Genomic DNA, 21,324 nt, shown 5'->3' on the forward strand with positions numbered 1-21,324 from the left:
CGAGCTCCCTGTCTCACCTGGCTCTGGTGATGCTTGCAGGTGTATGAAACCAAATCAGCAAGAGCCAAAGAGGACTAATAGGGTTCTCCCCACTGGTGGAAACTGGGGGGGTCGGGGGTCGGGAAGGAAGCAACATTCTGGGGGGAAATGAGGTGGATCTGGGGCTCAGGAAATTTCCTTTTTATATTTTTAAGAGCAGGACATAGATGAAGAAGAGTTTTTGCATTTATTTCAACTCAGTAACTCAAAAACAGAGCTAAGGGGAAGAGAGCCTCGTTTTACAGATGGAAAAACAGAGGCAAAACAAACAAACAAACAAAAGAAGCAAAGGCAAGTTTCATGGTTCAGTCACTGTATTCGGATGGAGTTCAGGCACGATGGTGATGCGTGGGGTTACCATCCAGTCACTAGCGTGCCTCTTCAGAGATGCCCCACGCCAGAGTGAATGAACTTGGCTCCAATAGACACACGCATGGTAGAAACCAGGGAAGAAAACTTGGCTCCAGCATGAATTTCTGGGTCCTCCACTACAGCCTCTTGCCATCCTCTATATGTTTCCACAGAGAGAACAAATGAGGAATCTGAGATTCCCTTCTGCCGGGCCGGAGAGCGTGTCCTGCATCCCAAGAGCTGGCTGGCAGTGAACAGCAGGCGTTCCTGCACAGGAGAGCCGGGGCCTCGAGGCCTCTCCCTTCCCAGTCAACAGCACAGTCATGTCTGCTCTCCCTGTAACAGTGGGCTCTGCTCCAGAGCCCCCCAGGTCCCAATGTCTACCGTCTCCTGGGAACCTGTTGGCTGGAAGAAGACAGGAAGGAGAGGTACGTTTTTGAGTTAAGCAACCCAAGCTTTTAGTTGCAAGTTCTCAGCATCCACGAATTCCTCTCTAAGACAGCTATGGGCATAGACACTCCCCTCAAGGGCCCAGATGATTTCTTTTCGGTTTATTGTTATTCGTTTCATTTTTATTTATTGTTATTATTAGTTTTATTTTCTGCTGGGACTGACTCACCAGACGGGGAGATTTGGTCAGACACGCCGTGCGCTGCCTGCCCGGTGCTCCTGCTCCTTCGCCGATGGCCAGGACGATCCGGGTGCTGGGCACGAAGCTCCAGGAGCGACCCAAGGCAGGTTTAAGCTTCCCGCTGTCCCTGTCTCGGGTCATGTGGTTGGTCACCTGCGGCAGAAAGAATCAGAGGCTTACAGATCCATAATGCTAGTCGAGAGGACATCTGTTCCGACGCCTTCGTTTTACAGATGGGAGCGTTGAGGCCTAGCATGGAGAAACTCCTTCCCCAAGACTCCAGAACTTATCCACGCAGGTCCTGAACCAGACCCCGGGCTCCTGACTTGTGCACAGCGCTTTCCACTAAACCACAAAGCCTCAAGCTTGACTCCAACTCAGGTGATGGGGCATGTGTCTGGGAATAAGCAGTGCTGTCTGCACTTTCCCGAAGGGGGGCCAGTGGTGGTCTTGAGTGTACTACCCTTACCCCCACCCCCACCCCCACCCCAGCAGACAGGCTTCCTGAGACCATGTCCAATCAGCCCTTTGTGTCAGGGGGTGCATCTCTGTATATGGAAGGGGAGTAGTTTTGGAAAGGGGTTCCTAATCTGCTTGGCCAGCTCTACTCTGCCCAGGCTCATAGGTAAGCAAACCAAGCCTCACAGCATCCTCTTGATCAGGTTCTCCTCACCCTCCAATCCCCCCCCCCCCACCACCCAACACTCACCCCAGGGCAAGGGTTATGACTTGTTCATCATTGAATCCTCACTGCCTAGGCCAGAGCATAGCATCCAGCAGGTGATCACATAACCGAAAGTCAGGAGAGGGAGGCCCTGGAACCCAGTATAAGAACAAAAGAATAGGGAAACAGATCCTCTTTCACTGCTGGTGGGTATGCAATTATTAATCCTGCCTGGAAATTTGGCAAAGTCATCTCTAGATCTTAAAAAAATATATATATCTCTCACTCAGTAATTATACCTTTAGGTGTTTGAGAAAATAATATGAGATGTTCAAAGAGATTTAGGTATAAGGGTGTTCACTAGAATTTTGTTTAAAATAGGGAAAACAAAATAAAAATAAAATAAAGGAAAACCACTAACAATCTATAGGCTCCAAATCAAGAAATAGATTGTTATGGTACATCAGCAGTCAGCAAACTATTGCTCACAGGCCACATCTGGCCCAAAAATTGTTTTATAAAATCAGGTTTTCTTGGAAGACAGCCCTGCCCATTTGTTTGGTATTCTCTACACCTGCTCTCATGCTATATAGGCAGAGTTGAGTAACTGAGACATAGACCATCCTATATGACAAAAGGGTAATATGCAAATTGACCCTAACAGCAGAACGACCACTTGACCAGTCACTATGAGGCAGCACTGACCACCTCTCGGTCCCTTTCCCCGGCCAGCAGGCTCCCATTGCCCAGTGGTGAACAGGGAACCAGGGGTAGGTGATGGGGGATGCAGGCCAAGGCCCCTACCCTGCTGGTTGCCCCACACACAGAGGGCAACCTGCAGCGGGCGGGAATGGCTGACCTCTTGGTCCCTCCTCCTGGCCGGCAGGCTCCAATTGCCCGATGGCGAGCAGGGAACCAGGGGTGGGTGGTGGCGGGGGGCAGGGCCAGCTGTGGGCAGCTGGGGAAGATGGCCTTGATCGCAGGCCAGGCCTAGGGACTGTACCCATGCACAAATTTCATGTGCCAGGCCTCTGGTCTATATATAAAAGTCCAATATGCAAAGTGTCCCCTCGGGAGTTCAACTGACCGGGAGTTCGATCGCTCGCTATGATGTGCGCTGACCTTCGGGGGCAGCGTGGAATGAATGAAGACCCTAGCCAGCAGCTAGAAGGCCCTAATTGGCCCTGATCGCTGGCCAGGCGTAGGGACCCTATCTGTTATCCGTGCATGAATTTCGTGCACCGGGCCTCTAGTATAGTCATAAAGCCTCAAATATTTACTACCTCACTCTTAATAGAAAAGGTTTGCTGACCCTGTGACATAGGTATTAAACAAGATAATAGGTAACTGCTCAAAATGGCAATCTGGCCCTGTCGGTGTGGCTCAGTGTTGACCTATGAACCAGGAGGTCAGGCTTTGATTTCCAGTCAGGGCACATGCCCAGGGCACCTTTCTGAGGTGATAGAAATAGATATTCTATCTCTTGATTGCAGTCTAGACAGGAGACAAGGCTGTGATAGGTGGGTCCCCTCATGGTCCAGTGCTCTAGATGACCCAGGGAGGTTGGGCTGTGACCCTTCCCTCAAGGGCCATTTTGGGGGTCCAGAAACTGTTGTATACGGCAATAAAGAAACTGCCGTTTAAGGGAAATAAATTTCTGGCCACAGCTAGAAATCAGGTTCATCTTCCCTCTTGGTGAAGCCCAGGGATCAGAGGTAAGACAAGCACGCTGGCCACGCCCCCTTCCTCACCACCACAGCCACGCCAAGGTCCCGGGCCAGGGTCTTCAGCTCCAAGGCCAGCTGCATCATCAAGGCCAAGCCTGGAGGAAAGGCAGAGTGGGAGGGAGCAGGGCATTAGGGACTGGGCTGGCTGGAGACTGGACTCCAGAGCTGGGAGACAAGGTCACGTCTCTGACCCTGGGCTCTGCCACACACATCACTCACCTTCCCTCTGCTGACCTCCCAGAAGTGGGGAGACCACGGCGGTGACGGAGTCCACAATGACCACCTTCACAGTTCCTGAAGAATGGCTCACCTAAGGGGTTGGGGGGAAGCAGGTGTCATCAACCACTTGGCCTCTAGGGGGCGCCCATTACAACACAAGCTTGATTCTAATATAAACTGGTAAGAGCCCAACCAGTGTGGCTCAGTGATTGAACAACCACCCCACCAACCACATGCCCGGGTTGCGGGCTCAATCCCCAGTAGGGGGCATGCAGGAGGCAGCCGATCAATGATTCTCATCATTGATGTTTCTATCCCTCTCTCCCTCTCCCTTCCTCTCTGAAATCAATAAAAACATTTTTTTTAAAGAAACTGGTGAGGCCCTAACCGCTTTGGCTCAGTGGATAGAGCGTGAGCCTGCGGACTCAAGGGTCCCAGGTTCGATTCCGGTCAAGGCCATGTACCTTGGTTGCGGGCACATTCCCAGTAGGAGGTGTGCAGGAGGCAGCTGATCGATGTTTCTCTCTCATCGATGTTTCTAACTCTCTATCCTCTCTGTAAAAAATCAATAAAATATGTTTAAAAAAAAGAAAAGAAAAAAGAAACTAGTGAGAACCTTCCCTGATCAAATACAGCTATGTAGGTATCATCCAATTTCATCAATGTCTTTTTCCCTCAATCTCATTTGTACATATAAGAGATTTTACTGACGTTTTGGGCGGATAGAGAAGGTTTAAATCACAGGACGTCCCAGATACCTTAAAACCATTAGATTTGAGAAATCCCTGTTCAGCGTTGTGACCCCTGGTCAGGGATTTTCTTAGTGGCCACCTTTCTCCTTATGGCGGGCCCCTGACCAGCCGGTCAGGCCCCTCTTTCCCTCTTCTGCTCACTTTTCAGAGTCGCAACTTCCTTCGAGCTTAGCTTTCTCTTCACTTCACTGTCGCCTTCCAGATCATGCTTCTAGGGCCTCAGTTTCTGTATCTAAAATGGTTCCAAATGTGGACTATACAGACAGCCATCTGCTAAATCATAATTTTTTGTCTCTACACAAGCATTAGCATCTTCCTGTGTGTTTTTTTTTCTTTTCTATTTTGGGGGTTTTGTTTTTTTTTGGACCTATTTTTGATGCTTCTCTTCTCCCTTACTCCTTATATCCAAGTCATTTGCTGACTGTTTTCTCAACTTTTTTTTCACTTCACGTGAGCCGAGTCTTAACTAGTAGATATTCAGCATCATCTGCTCTGTCTCTGGCACGTCTTCCTTGGTCTTCCACTTACTGACTCTTGGCCAGTCACCAGCTTATCTAAGAGAGGATGGCAGAAAGAGAGAAGCTACAACTGAAATTGGCTTAGCCCTTCCTTACTCTCTGGGAGAGCAGGTTGAAATCTCTGGTTAAAATGGGACAGCAAGCCTTTCCCTGTTCGTCACTTCCAGGTCATCTGTGGCAGGCAGAGCCTTAAGTGGCCCCCACGATCCCCACCTTCAGGTTCTCACGCCCTTGTATAATCCCCTCCCCTTGACCATGGATGTGTCCTGCGACTTACTTCTGACTAAAATGGCAAAGGTATTGGAGTGTCACTCTCTTAATTAGGCTATGCTACATGGTGAAGGTTATCTATAATAATAAAAGCATAATGTGCTAATTAGACCAGACGTCCTTCCGGATGACCTTCCACATGAAGCTGGGGCTGCGAGGGAAGCCCGGTTCCTGGGTGCCTGCCAGTGGCTGAAGGGAAGCCCGGGTCCCGGTGCCAGAGGTGCCGGCAGCTGGGGAAAGGAAGGCCTACTCTTGCACTAATTTCATCCATTGGGCCTCTAGTGTTATGTAAGATAAGACTGCATGTTGCCCCCCTCCCCCCCCCCGCCTGGTGGACAGCTTCAGACCACGCTGGAGTACCACCCAATCACCTCCACCAGCGACACACTCCAGGGGTGGGCATCACTGGGCACCAGAGCCCCACTGAAGTGAGTCCTATTCACTTCAGGGTCAGCCCCTGGCAAGTAGCTGTTCAACTATTTTATGTTCTAAAGTTTGTAAAAATGATATACAATCCTGGGTATGCCCATAGGAACATGTCATGCTTTGGGGTGAAGGAAAACATTTAAGATGAATTAAACGATTCTAAGGTGTCTTCCAAATCTAATAGTCTATAAATCAGTGCACCAAATCCTGTCTAAACACTTTGCAGGTTTGCAGGGAACCAACCCAAATGCCATTCCGAACCCCACTTGCTTGTTAACACAACTCCAAATGTGGTGGGGTACTGGACACAAATCTTCTGACATCAGGGAAGGTGGGCCCAACCCCTGGTCTAAGATGCACATATAACTCAGTTTTGGCCAATTAGATGCAAGGGGAAATGGGCAGTCTGCTAGCAGGTTTCAGAGATTTTCTTCCCTCATAAAAGGGGAAGAAGTACAAAAAAAAGAGGCATCTCCTTTCACTGCCCTGAATGTGGATGTGATGTATAAAAATATGAGGCTTAGCCCGACCAGTGTGGCTCAGTAGTTGAGCATCAACCTATGAACCAGGAGATCATGGTTTGATTCCCAGTCAGGGCACATGCCCAGGGTTTCGGGCACGATCCCCAGTGTGGGGTGTGCAGGAGGCAACCAATCAATGATTCTCTCTCATTGTTGATATTTCTATCTCTCTCTCCCTCTCCCTTCCTCTCTGAAATCAATTAAAAAAATATATTATTTTTTAAAAATATATGAGGCTTAGATCAATAGCAGCCACTTTGCAATCACAAGGGAAAAGAGCAAGAGAATCACACATACCAGCCTCAAGCCCTACTAATGTGGCCCTGCCAACCTGCAGACTCATGTGAGATAATTAAATGTCCTCAAAGTTTAAGGATCTGTCAGTCATACTCGTTTACGTGCAGCTGAAAACGGATCCATTGGAGGAATGCAGAGATGAGTATGACATGATCCTGGCACTCAAGGGGCTTACTGTTTAGTGGGGCAGAGGAGTGTGTACACAACGAGGCACTCAGGAATGAATTAAGCACTCAGCATCCCATCCTGGGAGTGGCAAGCCCAGCTGCAGTCACCAGATTGCACATCTGCATTTCCAGAGAGTCTGTAGGGGGACACCTGCCCACATATAGACAGCACCCGGCCAGCTGGGTGAAGCTGGGAGGAGCGGAACAGCAGACTCACCTGCTGGGCCACAGCACCTCGGAGGCCCTGCAGCACATCCAGCATCTGGAAGATGTCAAAGGCACGCACCACCTGGATCCTCTGGAGGGCTCCTGCCTGAAGGGGTGGGAAAGAGGAGGGGGGCTTTGGGTAAGAGGGAGCAGGGTCCAGCAAGACGAAGGGGGGTTTTAAGGCTGAGCAGGATATAAGGACTCAGGCCCAGGATGCCAAGTACGCTTTGTCTAATGGGGCAGTTCTCACAGTGGTGGCTGACTGGGTGCTGAGCTGCAAAGCTAAGTCAGAGCACAGTGGGAAAGAGTGATAGGACTGATGGTGGTGTCTGCCCTGGGCAAGAAATGGGATAGGAACACTGACACTGGGTATTTGCCAGCCCTGAATTAAGGTATGCAAGGAGCTGGGGGGATCATGTGTGAACAGCATCCAAGTTGGGATGGTGTTACAACAGGGAGACCGGAAGGATACAGGAAGTATTCATAGAACAGCAAGTTTCAAAGCCAGAAAGGACAACTCCTCCAAGGCTAAGATCCTTATAATGTAAGGGATCATGGGGTCTTTGTTCACGGCTTTAAGGGAATCCAGCAGTCCTACCCCTTACCTGCTCTTCCTCATCTGGGGTTCTGGCCTGAAGTAGCTGGAGGATGCGGGAGGCTGTCAGCCCTCCATTGGAATCAACATATAGGACGTTCTGCTGCAGGCCATGGGCCACATTTGCAGCCACACAAAGACATACCTGAGTAGAGACCGGGCATTGGGTGAACTTGAGCCCTCATATTGCCCAGGATGGGAGCTCTGCATCAAATCTATTCAGATCCCAGTGACATGAATGGGTCAAGTTCAAGACCCACTCCTCACCACCCATCTACTCTCTTCCAAGCTCTGAGTCACAATCTACTGGCAGAAGCTTCCCTGGGGATCCAGGATCATGCACCCACCTCTCCCAATCCTCTGGCTTCTAGCTGTATGTGTTACCTGGGTTTTGCCGCTACCTGGGACTCCTACGATCTCAGTCACTTCTCCAGTATAGAGACCAGCATCAAGCAGTTTGTCTAGGCTGATGGCAGAAGAGGAAGGAAGAGGATCAACCCAGGGTACTACGGAGTAGGGAGGGAATTAGTAGCCAAGAAGAAAAGCAAGACATTACTTCCTAGCACTGGTTCTGTCCGGAGATGTTCTCAATGTCTCTGGCCAGGAGGTTTCTCTAGGAAGAGTTTCCTTTGGGGAAAGGGCATGGCTAAATGTTCCTCCGTGAGCCCTCCTCATCCTTTCGGTGGCAGCTTAAAAATCATCTCTCCAGCCAGGCCAGCGTGGCTCAGTGGTTGAGCGTCAACCTATGAACCAGGGGGTCACAGTTTGCTCTAACAACTGAGCAAAACCAGCCAGTGCTCACCATTCTTACTTTAATCATTCTGCTAAGTGTGTAGTCATATCTCAGTGTGTCTTAATTTACATTTCCCTAATGAACAATGATGTCCAAGATTCCTTTATGTGATTATTTGCCACCTGAATGTCCTCTTTGGTGAAGTATCTGTTCATGTCTTTTGCCCATTTTCTAATTGGACTGTTTGTGTTTCTGTTGAGGTTTAAGAATTCTTTATGTATTCTAGATGCAAGTCCCTTGTTGAGTATGTGGCTTTAAAATATTTTCCCCACTTTATAGATCACCTTTTCATCCTCTTTTGCAGAGGAAGTTTTAAATTTTGATCAGTTTTTCATTTTGACTTTTTAAAAAAATGTATTATCAATCTTTCTATTGCTCATACTTTCATGTCAAGTCTAAGAACTATATGCTTAGTTCCCAAAGATTATCTCCTGTTTTGTTCTAAAAGATGGATAGTTTTAAGTTTCACATTTAAGTCCATGATCCATTTTCAATTTTAGGTTTATTTATTTATTACCTGAGATGTTCACTAGCTCTAACACCATTTGTTCAAAAGGCTATATTCCTCCTCCACTGAAATGTTTTTGCATCTTAGTCAAAAATCAGTCGGACATATCTGGGGTCTATTTCTGGGTTCTCTATTCCGCTCCATTGATCTGTATGCCTATCTCTTTGCCAATACCACATTTGTCTTGATTACTGCAGCTATATAGTAAGCTTTAACATTTGCTAGAATGGTTCCTCCAACTTTATTCTTCTTTTTCAAAATTGTTTTAGCTGTTCTAGGCCATTGGCTCTTCCATCAAATTATTAGAATAAGCCTATTTCTACAGATAACCTTGCTGGGATTTTTGGTAGGAACTGCATTAAATCTATAAATCATTTTGGGAAGAATTGATATCTTTGCTATGTTTAGTCTCCCAATCCACAAATACAATATGTCCCTCTATTTATTTGGGTTCTCTTTGATTTCTTTTATCAGCAATTTAAAAAAATACAATTGATTAATTTTGAGAGGGAGGGAGGGGGAGAAAGGAAGAAAGACAAAAAGAGAGAGAGAAACACCAATTTGCTGTGCCTCTTATTTATGTATTCACTGGTTGATTCCAGTATGTGCCCTGACTGAGGATCGAACCCACAACCTTGGTGCATTGGGACGATGCTCTAACCAACTAAACCACCTGGCCAGGGCTCATCAGCAATTTTTAATTTTCAGCATATCGATCCTATATCTGTTTTGTTAGAGGTAGACCTAAGTATTTCATTTTCTTGGAAGCAATTTTAAACGGCATTGTGTTTTTAACTTCCATTTCCACATGTTCATTTTGAGTATATAGAAATGCAATTGATTTTTATGTGTTACTCTTATGTCCTGCAACCTTGCTCTATTCACGTATTAGTTCTAGGGGTTTGGAATTATTTTCTATTTACTTGTTTTTGTCTGTCTTTCCCATGTGGCCCAGAGCACCCTGGGGCAAGAACTGGCCCTTGTTCAGTATTACATCCAGGCACTGTGCAACACTGGCACAACACTGCCACAATAAATGGTCCCAGAGAAATAAGCTATAGAACATGCTATTTAGTCCTATTATTATTGGAACCCCGGCTGTGGAAGCCTTGGGATAAAACTCAAGACACGGCCAATTCCTAATCCGAGTTCTGTCCCTGAACCACCATGAAACAGGGCACTAACCACCCTCCATGTCCTGCCCAACCTACTGGCTGAAGATTCTCCTAGACCAGAGCCCATCCCAATGCCTCCGGGTCCTGACCACAAGCATCCCTCCGCTCACCCTACAATCACCTTCACAGGTGCCAGTCCTCGGAAATAGTTCTGTGACCTCCCATGACCCCTATGTACATGCCAAGTAGCACCTTAGTAAGCACCCCATCTATTTCAGGTCCAGGGACCCCGTGATTATAGCCACAGGCCCCTGCCAGTCAGAACACTGCAGCCCTGCAGCATCTTAGGACAGCTGTCCCTGCCTCTGTTTAAAAAGGCGTCAGGCTCTGCAATTCCTGGATCCTCCCACTGAGACCAGAGAACCCCAGTCGCATCACAGCAGTGCTTCTCCAGCTGTGGCCCCCAACTGAGCCACACCTGTCAGGGCACCAAAGGAGTTTTAAAAAGAGGCAGGTATTGCCCGGCTGGTGTGGCTTAGTTGCTTGAGCGTTATCCCACGCACCAGGAGTCACCGGTTCAATTCCCAGTCTGGGCACATGCCCTGGTTTTGGGCTTGATCCCATGTGGAGGGTGTGCAGAAGGCAGCTGATCCATTTTTCTCTCTCTCTCTCTCCCTCTCCCTTCCTCTCTCTGAAATCAATGAAAACATGTGTGTGTTTTAAGAGGCAAGTATTAGCGGTTCCCAAACTTGCCTGCACCCTGGAGACTCCTGGGAGCTTCAAAAAATACTGATGCCGGGGTCTCGCCCCCAGAGAGTTTGATTAAATTGTCTGTGGAGGCTTGGGCTCTGGCATATTTAAAGTAAGCACTCAATAAATATTCTTGAAAGAATGAATTACAGCCCCAGCTGGTTTGGCTGGCACATAGTAGGCATTCAATAAATGTTAGTTCTGTATGTTCTTTCTTGTCTTATTCTTAAGTGAAATATGACGTAGGGCCGAAGAAGAGTTGCTCTGATCTGCTGAATGATAATGAAATACTGACATCTTGTGTGTTATAAGACAGCGGTGATCAATCAGGGGCAATTTTGTTTCTCGGGGGTCATTTGGCAATGTCTGGAGACATTTTTAAAAATTGATTTGATAGAGAGGAAGGGAGAAAGAGAAAAAGAGAGCGAGAAAAACATAGATGTTAGACTCTAACATCTCTCTAACAGTTAGAAACATCGAATGTTGGCCTCCCGCACGCCCTGACCAGGGATGGAACCTCAACCTGGTTATGTGCCTGGCAGGGAATAGAACCCACCACCTTTTGGTGTACAGGAGGACACTCCAACCAACCGAGCCACACCTGCCAGGGCTCTGGAGACATTTTTGATTGCACAATTTGGGGAGGAGGGAGGTGCTACTAGCACCTAGTGGACAGAGGTGAGGAATTCCGCCAAACATCCTCCAGCTCACCAGATATCCTCTCCCCACCACCAAATAATGATGCACCAAACCAATGTCAGGAGTGTGAGGTTGAGAAGCCCTGCTATAAGGTAAGAACTCAGGAGCCCTGACCATCAGTCCCTGCTGCCCTCACCCCTGATCTCTAGACCAAGCGTGTCAAACTCAAAGGCTAACTAACACAGGCCAAATAAACGAAGCATGCGGCCCATGGGCCGCGAGTTTGACATGCTTGCTCTAGAGACTCAAGCATCAAGAGCCAAGCCGGAAATATCCATAGCCTCGGCTCTCACCTCCTTCCCCACGGGCACATACACACCTTCCAATGCCAGTGGACAGGATGGCAGTGGCGGTCTTCAGTTCCTCGTAGAGATCGGCGCCATTGCAGGGGAAGGCTGAGAACTGAGCCAGCAGCACCCGCCTCAGGGCAACCAAGGCCTGCGAAGGGGCGAGGCAACTCCAGATGGGCCGGGGCACTTGAACCCCAGCAAGGAGCAACGACCAGGCAAGGGAGGGGGCACCCCAGAGCCCCGCAGGTCCCCGTCCCCTCCTCATGAACCTCCGAGCACCCTGTGCTCGCTCCCTTGGCTCAGGGACAGACATTTGGAGGCACCCAGGTTTGAAGGAGGTCATCAGCTCACCTTGTAAGACAAGCCACACTTCTGCGCGACCTCTTCCAGGTCTGCGGAAGCCAGGTCCACCACTGAAAGCAAAACACGCGTGGTTGATCGGCACGAAGGGCGGGGCTGCCCATGCTTGGCTTTTACCCATCTGCAAAGTGGGGTGACAGGGCTCCCTTGAGGCAGCCTATCTTAGGGAGCCTGGGGAACCCACAGGGCCGCAGGCCCGGGCCTGGGACTGGGCACACAGCAAGGGCTCCGACCCGTTGGAGGCCTGGCTCCCCCGAAGGGTGGGGAGCAGAGGGAGGGAGGGCCGGCCCCCGCCCAGGTCTGCAGGGCGCGGGGCGGCCCCCGCGGTGTGCCCAGCTGGGTGGCACGCACACGCGGTCACCTGTCTTGATCCCGTGGCTCCTCAGGAGCTGGACCACGTCCTGGGTGAGGCCTGGGCAGAGCCCGGCCCTGAGCACGCCCATGTTCCCTGGGGCCCGGCGCCGCCCTCTCCAGACGCCCCGCGGCACCCTTTTCCGGAGCCCGGACGGGCGGCGCCGAGGGTGCCGGTCTCCCGCTCCCGGGGCCGCCAGCCCGGGCCGCACCGCCTCTTCCGGCTTCCAGGCTGCGGAGCCGGCGGGCAGCGCCACCTGCTGGCCGAGCGGGCGGATGCGCGACCTCCCGCGGCCCGCCGGCTGGGGCGAAGCAAGCCCGGAAGGCCCGTGCACACTTGGGCACCCACATTCGCCTCTCCCCCCTTCCCCGAACACGCACGCAGACCCACCCGTGTACCTCTGCTCTAAACGCTAGGCCAGAAGGTTCCCCCAGTCCCTGTGCTCAGGGGCCCTACCTGTTAGTGGGGGCAAGACAGTGAGGAGGAATGAAATCAACCAGGTAGGATATTGCAGAGTCTATGCTGAGTGCTAAGAAACAGCAGAGGACAGACGGCACCTGAGTCTCTGTACTTAATTTTTAGAGAGAATGGGAGGGAGAGAGAGAAACACCAGTGTGAGAGAGAAACACTGGTTGCCTTCGGTACACTCCCTGACCAGGGATCAGACTGCAACCCAGGTATGTGCGCTGACCAGGAACGGAACCCGCAACCTTAGGGTGCACGGGGACAGCACCCATGCGACTGAGCCACACCCGCCAGGGCAGCTTCTCTATATGGAACATTTTTTTATAAATACCGTTTGGAAAAAAATAACAAAAACCCTGACTACATAAAACACAGAACGTAGGACTAGTTATTTTGAATGTCCTTTGCTTTTGCCTCATCCTCTGCAAGAAACAAAACAACCTTACAGGGTTATCTCCTCATGACCCCGTGAGATGGGCGCTGTTTTTACCCCTAGTTCTCAGATGAGGAAACAGGCTGGGGAGGTGAAGTCGGGGGCCAAAGATGACTGAGCCTGTGAGGGCAGGACTGGACTTAGCAGGGGTGGGCAAACTTTTTGACTCGAGGGCCACAATGGGTTCTTAAACTGGACCAGAGGGCCGGAACAAAAGCATGGATGGAGTGTTTGTGTGAACTAATATAAATTTAAAGTAAACATCATTACATAAAAGGGTACGGTCTTTTTTTTTTTTAGTTTTATTCATTTCAAACGGGCCGGATCCGGCCCGCGGGCCATAGTTTGCCCGCGGCTGACTTAGAGCGACAAATTCACATCTAAGTGCAGAGCCTGTGCTGCTTTAACAGCTTCTCTTCCCATCCCCGAAGTTGCGTGCATGTTTTTCTACCGGAGAGTGGTTTCCTTGAGAACAGAAATAACGTCTGGTCCATCTCTGTTTCCCTCGGCAGCATCCTCCGCTGTCACTCAACCCAGGAGCACCCATGTGACACATTTAGAATTCTAGCAGTAAAACCCGGGTATATGGGAGCCATGAATCCCATGGATCATCTCTGTTTTCCCTCTGCCTACAGACTGGACACAGTGAGGGTTTGCTGCCTAGAATTTCTGGACATGGTGCCTCAGCATTCCACAGTCCCCCAGTCCCAAAGACCCGTCCCAGTGTCTCCTCTCTCCATGCCAGGGTGCCTTTCTCCCCACCGTTCTCCTCCTTCCCAGGGCAGCTCCAAAGGGTATCATAGGTGGGGAGCCTTTGAGATCTTTGCAGAAGGCCAGGGCTGCTGAGCCACGGAGCATTGGAGCTGGAAGGGGATGCAGTCTGTTCCTTGGCTCTACCTCGCTCCAGGCCCTGGTCCTGGCCCTGGGTGGCAGCAGCCTCAGATCAAGGGGGAGGCTGTCCCCTAATTGTTACACTCTGCGATGATTATGAAGTCAGCTCATTGCACCCCCATCCCAGCCAAACTAAGGCTGGGTCCCCTGCCCCCAGTTTCTCTCTACTTCCTGTCAGCTTGGTTGTCGGCTGTGGTCCCAAACAAACTCGATGGCATCAGAGGTGTTCTGTAAAGTGGGAGATGGGGAGGAGAACATGATGAAAAAGGAGACTCTCGTTTTGAATCAAATGTCGGAGCCCTTTCTAAACCCCAAGTCTATGAACAGGATGGTTGCCACCAAAGGACTCCCTCTTTCCTCAAGGGGCAGTTTGATTACATTCATGAAGGAAGATACCATCAACCTTCCCAATCGACCGTAAGATACACGCCGGGTTCTGTCCTCCTTGCTAAGGCTGGAGCTGCGGGTGGGAGAGGCTTGAAGAAGAGGTACTTCCTGGACCTGTCACAACCTGGGCCCTGGACTCCCAGGGACAGCATGTGTGCAGGTTGCACCATGGATTCCTGGGCCCATGTCAGTTCTTAGACACATGTAGGCCTCTTTCTCCAGGAGGCCTTCTGGGATTAGTCAGAGATTTGTTGACAGTGCTCCTCATCCCCTTAGTCTAGTTAGGGTCCTCCCCCCCCCCCAAGACACCCCTTCCACTCTTCCATGGCTCCCCTCTCTCAATCCTCCCTTTTGGTGCCTTCCCCTTCCTGATTATGGCCCCCCAATAACCTGTCTTCAGACTGAGGTTAACTGCTTCTCCTTGATAGTTCTGGGTTCCCTTTACTTCATTCCACAAAACTCTTTGAGCTCCTGTAAGGTGTCTGGCCCAGGATTCAAGAAGCTCCCAGCCTGGTGTGTGTGTGTGTGTGTGTGTGTGTGTGTGTGTGTGTGTGTGTGAAGAATCAAGAATAATACAGCATAGTCTGTGCTATGACCAGACACCTTGAGAAAATGGAGGAGGCTTAGTATAGCTTGGGAGAAGATACAGTTAAGGGAGGCTTCTTGGAGGAAGTGATATGTGAGCTGAATGTCTAGGAAGGGGAGAGCCGGGAAGGGTGGTAGTAGTGTTGATATGATAGTAGTGAAGGGGTGGCCTGAGAAGTTATCTGCAGGTCAGTTTCAGTGTGTGTGACCTTTATAGTCACACACAGACCCACATTTAGAAGGCCCTGTGCTTAGTTGAATGTTTTGCTGTTATTCTCTTGATATTCTTAATAATTTTTGAAGGGACCCACAAACTTTGTAGCTGGTCCTGATTATATGAAAGGGGTATGGTGTCCATTTCCTAAGAAGCCTGCAAGTAGCAGGTATGGCTAAAGTGATGGAAACTTCATGCTCTAGTGGGAAGACCTAGGGCTATGAGTCTAAGTTCAAATCCAAGTTCTACTACTTAGTATATGGCTGTAGGTAAGATTAGTCCCTCATCTGGAAATTGGGGCTAACGCTCATCCAGCAGGGCTATTGAAATACCAGAAGAGAGCATGTGCAGCATACAGTCCAGTGCTAGCTGCCTTCCATGCCCACATCAGCACTGGTCTTTTGACAAAGTAAGTCTAAAACAGATCCATTAGGACAACCTGAAGTATAAATGGCATCAGTACTCAGACTCTTCCACCTACAATGACCTTGGTGGGGGAATCATCTATTCCAAATGCCCATCACGGATGGGCTAGCACAGAAGGTTTGGGCTGATCAGGGTCTCTTAGGAGGAGGTCAATGGAGCTGGAGCTCAGGGAGGAAATATTTAGTCCATCAGTCAACCATGAAGCCAGAAGCAGCCCTGGCGTAAGGGACCCAGGGGAGCGTGTTGGTTGCTGACTTGGCCAGAGCAGCTGAGGGTAGGAAGCAGAGGAGATGAGGCAGAAAGTGCCAGGGGCAGATGGGAATTGCATAGCATGGGGAAGGCTGGGGCCTAGGGGATCTGGGTTCTAGTTCCAAGCCTGCCATCAACTCACCGTGGGGCCCTGACTGCTCTTTCTAGACAAGTGCTCTTCAAACTGTGGGTTGTGACCCATTGATGGGTCAGGAACTCATTCTGGTTGGTGGAGACCGGTATCATAAAAATGAAATTAAACAGAATAACAAGTTCCAGAGCACATCACACATAGAGGAAGAACTGGTTTGTGCAGTGTGCTTTAGTGTTATGTGTATGTATGAGTATACTAGGTTGCCATGTAATATGTATTCCTTACTTTGGGTAAAGGTAGATTAAAAAAAAGATATGAAAGCCAATTTGGGGGGGTTCTGCACTTCATTGGTAAAAAAAATATTTAAATAGTGGAAACCTGTACAAGGTTTTCCTTTTTTAATAGCAAATAATTAGTAACAATACAGATATGCCTGTAATGAAAAACCGAAGAACAGTTAAAATGATTAAACCAGAGCTACTGTGTAATACAGATGAATAGAAAAAAACAATGCTGACTGAAAAGACAAGCTGCTGATGGATATGTGCTGAATGATACCACTTATTTATGTAAAGTTTAGAAATATGTCCTGGATGCTGTTGCTCAGTGGTTGAGCACTGACTGTGAACCGGGAGATCATGGTTCAATTCCCAGTCAGGGCACATGCCTAGGTTGTAGGTTCGATCCCCAGTGTGGGGCGTGCAGGAGGCAGCCAATTGATGATTTTCTCTCATCACTGATGTTTCTCTCTCTCCCTTCCCCTCTCTGAAATCGATAAAAACATATTTAAAAATATGCAAAATATATCTTGCTTAGGGATAACGTACATATGCAACAACACATGCGGAATAATAAACACAAAAATTTTAAACTTACTGTACTGGTTATCTCTGAGTAAGGTGGGGAGAGAAGAATCCAGTGGGCTTCAACTATACTGATGAGGCTTTAGTTCTGAAGCTGGATGATGGCTAAATAAAAGCTTAATATATTATTTTTTTAAAATTAAATTTATTGGGGTGATATTAGTTGACACGATCACATAGGTTTAATATATTATATTAATATATTATTTCTTATTGCTTTCAGAGAGAGAAACATCGATGAGAGAGCCACTGATCAGCTGCCTCCTGCACGCCCCCCACTGGGAATTGAGCCCACAACCCAGGCATGTGCCCTGACCAGGAATTGAACCATGACCTCCTGGTTCAGAGGTCGATGCTCAACTACTGAGCCACACTTGCCAGGCTAATATATTATTCTTGCTGTCTTTGGCTATATCTAAAATAGGTCATGATTTTAAAAAATTAGAATGGAAGGAAAAAGTTTTTGAGCATTCATCCCAATATATGTGTATTTGTTAATTTTATATGCTATATATTAATGTTAAATGTTATAAATTCTAAATAAATTAGTAACTACATTAAATATTAGTGAATACATATTAGTAAAGCCTAATTTATTTATTTTTAAGATATGTTTCCAACTTTTCCATCCCTCAATAGACCATTGTGGTCCTTCCCTGGGACTTTGCACCCTACTGTGCAGGGAAGCCTTAAAGTTTTAGCAGTTTCTCATATTGTGGTTCTCAGAACACCTGCATCAGAGTCGTCTGAGGATCCTATTAACTTTAGCAGTTTCCCCAGTTCCATCCCTACCAGGGACCAGGAATCTGCACTTGGCATTGTGCCCCGGTGGATAGATGCACTGCTGCACAGCAGTGAGGATGTTCTGAGCTGTTCAGAAGTAGCTGGGACCCTTGTAAGTCAGGCCCAAGGCCTGGCCTCCGGGAGCTTCCAGGCTGCATGGGCTGGCTGGGTGCTCACCTGTCTCCCCTCGCACTCCAGGAAGGCGATGCCAGGGGAGGAATCTGAATGCAGCTCCGATGACACCAGCATCTCCCCCGTCTCATCTACCTTGTTGAATCCCATCAAACTGGCCGTGACCCAGCCCAACAGCAGCTTCTTTGCAGGGTTGCTGGAAGGCGAGCTGAACAAGCTCAGCATCACCTCGGTGGCCAAGAATCCAGAAAAGGAGGACCTGGCCTTCTGCCCCCGTCAAACTAAGTCCCAAATAGCCCCCGAGGGCCTGCTGGACCTTGACAACCCTGAGCTGGACACAGACACCTCCTCAACATCCTCAAAGTCCTCCGTGGTCACGGATGTGCCAGAGACGCCCTTTATCTGTGAACACACAGTCAGCGATTACACGGCCGTGGTGCGTTTCCTTCCTCATGCATGTGGCAAAGGCTTACTGTCTATCCCCAATGTGCCAGGCACTGAGCTGAGCTCTGGGGGTGTGTGAAGATGCCTAACAACTGCATTCTGACCTCGAGTTCATAGGTTAGGAGACAGGGCATGTTTGTAAGGAACTCCAGCGCAAGCTAGAAAGGGCTCATTGCTGTAGGAAGAGTTCAGATCAAGCCCACCAGGAAGTCAGAGGGGAAGATACATTACTTCCAGGTGCAGGAATTAGCGCTTGGTAACACTGGAGCTGGGGTAGAGGTAGGGTTTAAACATCTAGAGATGGGGGAAAGCCATTGCCTGGAGGGGCTGACACTAGCTAAGGGTCATCGGTGGGAAAGTGGGGGAGCAAACACCCACGCCCCAATGCACACTTTGCTGTGCCTGCAGATCTGACCATCTTGCTGAAAACAAGATTCTGGACCTCATCTGGTTGATTCAGTAGGCCTGGGGGGTGGGGGCTGAGAATCTAACAAATTCCCAGGTGGTGCTGATGGCCCCGGAACCCAGGTGGAGAAGCGCTGTCCTAGCGGAATAGATGGGGAAAGTTAGCGTGGGGTCATTTTCCAGAAGTCCTCTGAAGTCAGACTACTTTAGACTTTTCTGTAAGCAACAGAGAGCAGCTTTTTGCAGAGCTTGATTTCTGGTGATGGGAGCAACCTGAGCTGTGTTTTAGGAAGATAAATCTGGAAGCTCCATTGTTGGAAGGCCTAGAGCAGCATTGCTCAAAAGTGTGGTTCCCAGACCACCAGCAGGGTCAGCATCACCTGGCAGCTAGCTACACATTTAAGTTTCACTCCCCCTCCCACCGGACGGAATCACAGACTGTCAGGGCAGGGAGCAGCAATCTGTCTTAACAAGTCCCCCAGGGTATTCTCACCCACACCAGTTTGAGAACTGCGTACTTGGCCTAGACAGGGGAGAAACTGTGAATGGTACTTGGCCTAGACAGGGGAGAAACTGTGAATGGGAGGGCGGCCAGGAGACAGCAGGCCGGGGATCTGCAGTGCTACTGAAACTCCCTGGGGTCCTTCGTCAGGCTTGCTTGGCAACCGCTGCTGTAGTACCAAGCACATGGGCTCTGGAGCTACTGGTTTGATCCCTGTCACGTAATTGCTATGTGACCATGGGCCAGCCACTTGCCCTCTGAACCTTTAACCCCATATGCAATGAGTGAGGTGGACAAGACCATCTCTTAAGGCCCCTCTCAACTGACGTGTCTAGAACAGCGATTCTCCACCCTGATGTGCTGCAAGAATTTTCAAAACATGCATGTGCCATGGTACCGGTTGACTATTTAGTGTCAGGTATTGCACGTTTTAACAATTCTTGGGGCGCACTGGTTGAAAAAGTGCTGGTCTAGAAGAAATGGAATGAAGGCACACTCCAAGGTGGGTGGGGCTGTGCAGGGAGAGCCGCAAATGCTTTGCGCTGGTGGTTCCACATCCAGTTGGCGCACCTTGCACCTCCCATCAGACTTGCCTCAGCTCCAGCAGGAACAGGGGATGGAAGAGGGCCATTCCCACCCATGTGGGGGTGAGTGGTGCGAGTCGGGATGATGGGAGGACAGCCCGGGCCAGCTCTGAGGAAGCCTTGGGGGCTCTCTTCCCCACTAGATTTCCTGGACCTATGCCATGAGCAGGCAGCCGGTCAGTTTCTACCAGGTCCTGTTGCAGGAGATGGCCAAGAAAAAGGACAATGAGTTTCCCAAGACAAAGAATTGCCCGTGGATCTTCCACAAGATCTTGGGTACCACTGTCAAGCTGATGGAGCTGAAGCCTAACACAAGTTACTGCCTCATCGTCCGTGCCGTCAACACAGCCGGGGCGGGGAAGTGGTGCAAGCCCTACAAAGTGAGCCCTGAAAGATGGGGCCCCCGGGGTTAGGGAGAGGTCTACACCAGGGGCTTTGGAGGTTGGGGACACCCTATACCCCCAAGACATCTCCCTGCTTGCTTTCCTTCTACCTGTGCAAATACACTTCACCTCCGAGTTGCTCTCTTCTGGGAGGCTTGAGGATTAACCCACTTCTGGTGCCCACTGGGAATGCAAACTAATGTACTCAGCAGCATCACTATCACGGGTACCAATGATTGTGAATGGGTCAGGAAGTCAAGGGCATTGACAGATACAGGACAGAGGCTGGGCTGAAGGGGGACAAAGAAGGGAGCAGCCTGGGGTGGGTAGGGGCATGGGGTCGGGGAGAGGCCCGAGTCCACAGGCCTGTGGTTGGAAATATCACAGGTTTGAATCATGCCTCCTTGTACCCGTTTCTGGTGCTGACAGGTAGGTTGGTGATGCTACCTAAGATCCCATTTAACAAACAAACCGGGGGTGGCAAAGAGAGAGGTCAGGTCTGGGAAGGAAGTCTGAGGCGTTCTCTTGTGTGCTTTCAGTTTGCAACCGTGGCCAACGACCTGACCAGCTTCCCGGAGAACAACCCCATCCAGATCACCGTGCGGCGCAAGGAATCGCAGAGGAAAACGGTGACCATGAGGCAGGCTGAGATGCGGAGGCTGGAGGATCTGGAAAACCTGTTTCCCTACTAAGGGAGAGGGTGCCAGGGCACTGCAGGCCAGGTCAGCCACTGCCCACAGCTGCAGGCACCCCTCCCCAGATCCAGGCTAAGTCCAGGTCCCTCATTAAAGAACTGCAGGTCACGCAGCACCTCTCCATTCCGCTTCATGCTGTGCACAGCCACCACCTCCTCCTGCCCGGCTCTGCCAGCACCACCCTCTTTCTTCCCCATGGGAGGAAGAGACCGGCACCCAGACTAAAACACACGCCAGGAAAAACAGCAACGTTGGGCAGAGGTGGCGGCAGTCCGCACACCATCAGCATCAGACGAGCTCTGGAGGGACATGGTGCAAATTACACCATCTTTGGGGCAGTGCCAGATTTAATTCTGGCTCTTCTTGGATGTGAGGGCATGGGCAAACCATTTAAACTTCCCGGGCTGTTTCCTTATAAAAAAAAATACGGGGACGTGCCCTGGCCCGTTTTTCCCAGTGGTTAGAGCGTTGGCCTGTGGACCAAAGGGACTTGAGTTCAATTCCTGGTCAAGGGCACATACCTCAGTTGCAGGCTTGA

The 21,324-nt window shown here is 49.8% G+C and overlaps 2 protein-coding genes across 6 annotated transcripts; one reads left to right on the forward strand and one right to left on the reverse strand.

Moving 5' to 3' along the window:
• Positions 1 to 207: 207 nt before the first annotated feature.
• Positions 208 to 12,452, reverse strand: RAD51D (RAD51 paralog D). Of its 5 annotated transcripts, none has more exons than XM_036341850.1 (10): positions 12,261 to 12,452; positions 11,891 to 11,952; positions 11,569 to 11,687; positions 7,769 to 7,850; positions 7,395 to 7,529; positions 6,800 to 6,895; positions 3,632 to 3,722; positions 3,437 to 3,507; positions 1,010 to 1,174; positions 208 to 795 (listed from the first exon to the last, which is right to left on the reverse strand). In XM_036341850.1, exons 1-10 carry the CDS (start codon positions 12,340 to 12,342, stop codon positions 712 to 714), a joined length of 987 nt encoding a protein of 328 aa, XP_036197743.1. In that variant the 5' UTR covers positions 12,343 to 12,452; the 3' UTR covers positions 208 to 711. The 5 variants fall into 5 exon arrangements, with proteins under 5 accessions (XP_036197743.1, XP_036197742.1, XP_036197746.1 ...); XM_036341849.1 differs by having other exon boundaries at positions 11,891 to 12,020; positions 12,251 to 12,452; XM_036341853.1 differs by lacking the exon at positions 11,569 to 11,687 and having other exon boundaries at positions 11,891 to 12,020; positions 12,261 to 12,383.
• A 1,799-nt stretch (positions 12,453 to 14,251) lies between these two features.
• On the forward strand, positions 14,252 to 20,841 carry FNDC8 (fibronectin type III domain containing 8). Its single transcript, XM_036341745.1, has 4 exons — positions 14,252 to 14,457; positions 17,840 to 18,209; positions 19,852 to 20,088; positions 20,631 to 20,841. Exons 1-4 carry the CDS (start codon positions 14,252 to 14,254, stop codon positions 20,781 to 20,783), a joined length of 966 nt encoding a protein of 321 aa, XP_036197638.1. The 3' UTR covers positions 20,784 to 20,841.
• The last annotated feature ends 483 nt before the right edge of the window (positions 20,842 to 21,324 follow it).

This window comes from Myotis myotis, unplaced genomic scaffold (assembly GCF_014108235.1).
Source record: "Myotis myotis isolate mMyoMyo1 unplaced genomic scaffold, mMyoMyo1.p scaffold_m19_p_17, whole genome shotgun sequence".
NCBI classification, from domain to species: Eukaryota; Metazoa; Chordata; class Mammalia; order Chiroptera; family Vespertilionidae; genus Myotis; species Myotis myotis.